Source organism: Orycteropus afer, unplaced genomic scaffold (assembly GCF_000298275.1).
Source record: "Orycteropus afer afer isolate SDZICR_OR568_19922 unplaced genomic scaffold, OryAfe1.0 scaffold00588, whole genome shotgun sequence".
Taxonomy (NCBI): Eukaryota; Metazoa; Chordata; class Mammalia; order Tubulidentata; family Orycteropodidae; genus Orycteropus; species Orycteropus afer.
This window is the reverse complement of record NW_006922175.1, coordinates 1,013,556-1,016,112: the sequence shown is the minus strand read 5'-3', so window position 1 is coordinate 1,016,112 and position 2,557 is coordinate 1,013,556. Positions and strand designations below refer to the sequence as shown.

Sequence of the window (2,557 nt, the reverse complement as noted above, 5' to 3'; positions counted from 1 at the left end):
AGTGGCTGGTGGGTTTGAACCGCCAGCCTTCTGGTTAGCAGTCAAGTGCTTTAGCCACTATGCTACCAGAGCTCCTGGTTGTCCTTGTAGGCATATGCATATTATCCTATCACTGACAGCACTGTACTTCAGGAACAATCTTGAAATGTTCTTTATGCTGATCAATGTAATGTTGTTCTTCAATTTATCATTCTTAGCATAGAAGATCATATGATTATCTGATTAAAAATGGCTAATACCAGTCCATTTCAGCTCCATAATGCCTAGAATGTTGATATTTACCTCCTCCATTTCATTTTGACAACTTCCAATTTTCCTAGATTCATACTTTGTACATTCCATGTCACAATTATTAATGAATATTTGCAGCTGTTTCTCCCTATTTTCAGCCATGCCCCATAAGGAAATGAAGGTCCTGAAAGTTTTACTCCATCTATGTCATTAAGGTTGACTCTATTTTGGGGAGACATCTCTTCCCCAGTCGTACTTTGAATGCCTTTCAACCTAAGAGGCTCATTTTAAGGCACTATATTAGATAACATTTCATGGTTATCCATAAAGTTTTCCAGTAATATATCAGACAGAGTTTCACTGATATTCATAAAGTTTTCAGTGGCCTGTTTTTTCTTCAGAAGTGGTGGCCTTATCCTTCTTGCCAGTCTGTTTTTGTCTGGAAGCTCCCTGAAACTTGTCCATCATGGATGACCCTGCTGGCATTTGAAATACTAGTGACATAGCCTCCAGCTCACAGCAACACATAAGCCACCACAGTACAACTAACTGATAAAAGAGTGGTGGAAAAACTATCTAATAGTGGCTCACTATATAACTTACTACAAAATTAAATAAATGTTTTAAAAAGAAAACCTTGATGATTGAGGGAAAAAATTACTGTAATATGATTGGATGGTAGTATCTACTTTATTTACTTCTCATTACATCATTTACTTTTATCGGTGGACTTTTAATAGAAGTTCTGATAGAAAAACAAGAAATTCAACTGTTTTAGTGGCTGTATAAACAAAGTTAATTTCACTTGCGTTTCTGCCTAAGGGATAATTGGTTGGCCACTGGAGAAGCTTACTTTAAGACATGGAGGACTAACAACATTTCTGGAAGACAGAAATGAGCTCAGACAAGAGATAGAAATGTTTTTTAAAGTTAATTATGTTTGCTTTTCCTTCTCCATTGGTGTTCATTACCTTTGAATGGAGCCACACAGTGGCAGAAGTAATTACCAGGCTGGTCAACGCAGGTGGCACCATTCTTGCAGGGATGTGAAGCACAGTCATCTATTTCATATCTTGTACCTTTGAAAAATAATAACAAAAAATATTTTAAGTTTTAACAAGGCAAGCAGGTGTCAGGTTATAATTCTTAAAACTGCTCAAGTATGCTGGTCCAATTTGGATAAGATCTGAGACTTAATTCATTAATAAGAATGCCACATATATTAATGTCATAGGCCATTTGTTTCACCTTACAACTGTAACATTTTTTTCTTGGAATTATTAATATACATGAATCTGTGAGTTTGTAAACATTCAAAATCTGCTTAAATGTGAACTAATTTATCTTTTTTTCCTTGCAGTCTAGAAATGGAATATGTGTCTCAAATTGTTGTTGTTGAGTCGTCCAGTCAGTTCTGACAAAACCAAAGGGTTTGTACAACAGAATGAAACACTGCCTACTGTCTCAGATTACTGGGATGCAAATAAAATGTTAGGCTAAGGGAAATAAAAAAACACTAGTGAATCAATAACATCCTGTTTGTTGCATGTCCCTTGGTTAAATGTACTTTACAAGCCACAGTTGTCTAATTCTACATATCAATCAAGTTAAGGGGACAGATGCATTTAACTCTATCCATGAGTTCGGTAGGTATGGAGTTATGGTGACAGGGTGATGAATCATAGTCCTTTCTATCAATTTCACCAATTAGGCCTATATGAAAAGAGAGGAAAATAAAAAAGGTCATTAACTATATAATCTTAACTTCTTTCTTTCTTTCTTTCTTTTTTTTTTTTTACTAGTTCTTCAGTTCAGATTATCCATTATTTATGTAGAATTTGGATTGCTAATGCTGACTTTAAGGAGACCTGATGGTGGAGTGGTTAAAGTTTCAGCTAATAACCAAAAGGCCAGTTGTTCAAACTTACCAGTGGCTCCATGAGACAAAGATGTGGCAGTCTGCTTCCATAAAGATTTATTGCCCTGGAAAACCTATGTGGCCGTTCTATTCTGTTGGGGTTGGAATTGACTGAAGCCAGTGTATTTGGTTTGGAATGCTGATCTCTGATATTATATCATTTTGATTACTTGTTAACTCAACAACAACTGAAAAGCATAGCCATAATTGACACTGAATTGATTCTTATGAATTATGACAACTAATTTTATCACCATTTTACAACAATAGGAAAATACCAATAACACCTGATACATTGCATTCATAGATTTTATCAATTGAAATCTTCCTTTTACTTTTAAGAAGAAACTTTCTCTGTAGTGTTGAAATAAATCTAGACTGAAGAAAAAAATATAATTGTTATCTACA

At 34.8% G+C, this 2,557-nt stretch overlaps 1 protein-coding gene across 1 annotated transcript in view; it reads right to left on the bottom strand.

Moving 5' to 3' along the window:
* LOC103210321 (protein eyes shut homolog) overlaps positions 1-2,557 on the bottom strand; it is a gene marked incomplete at its 3' end in the record, with an annotated part of 1,289,761 nt that overhangs the window by 641,838 nt on the left and 645,366 nt on the right. Inside the window, 1 exon segment of the mRNA XM_007956242.1 lies at positions 1,203-1,303. Coding sequence (XP_007954433.1) covers positions 1,203-1,303 — 101 coding nt within the window.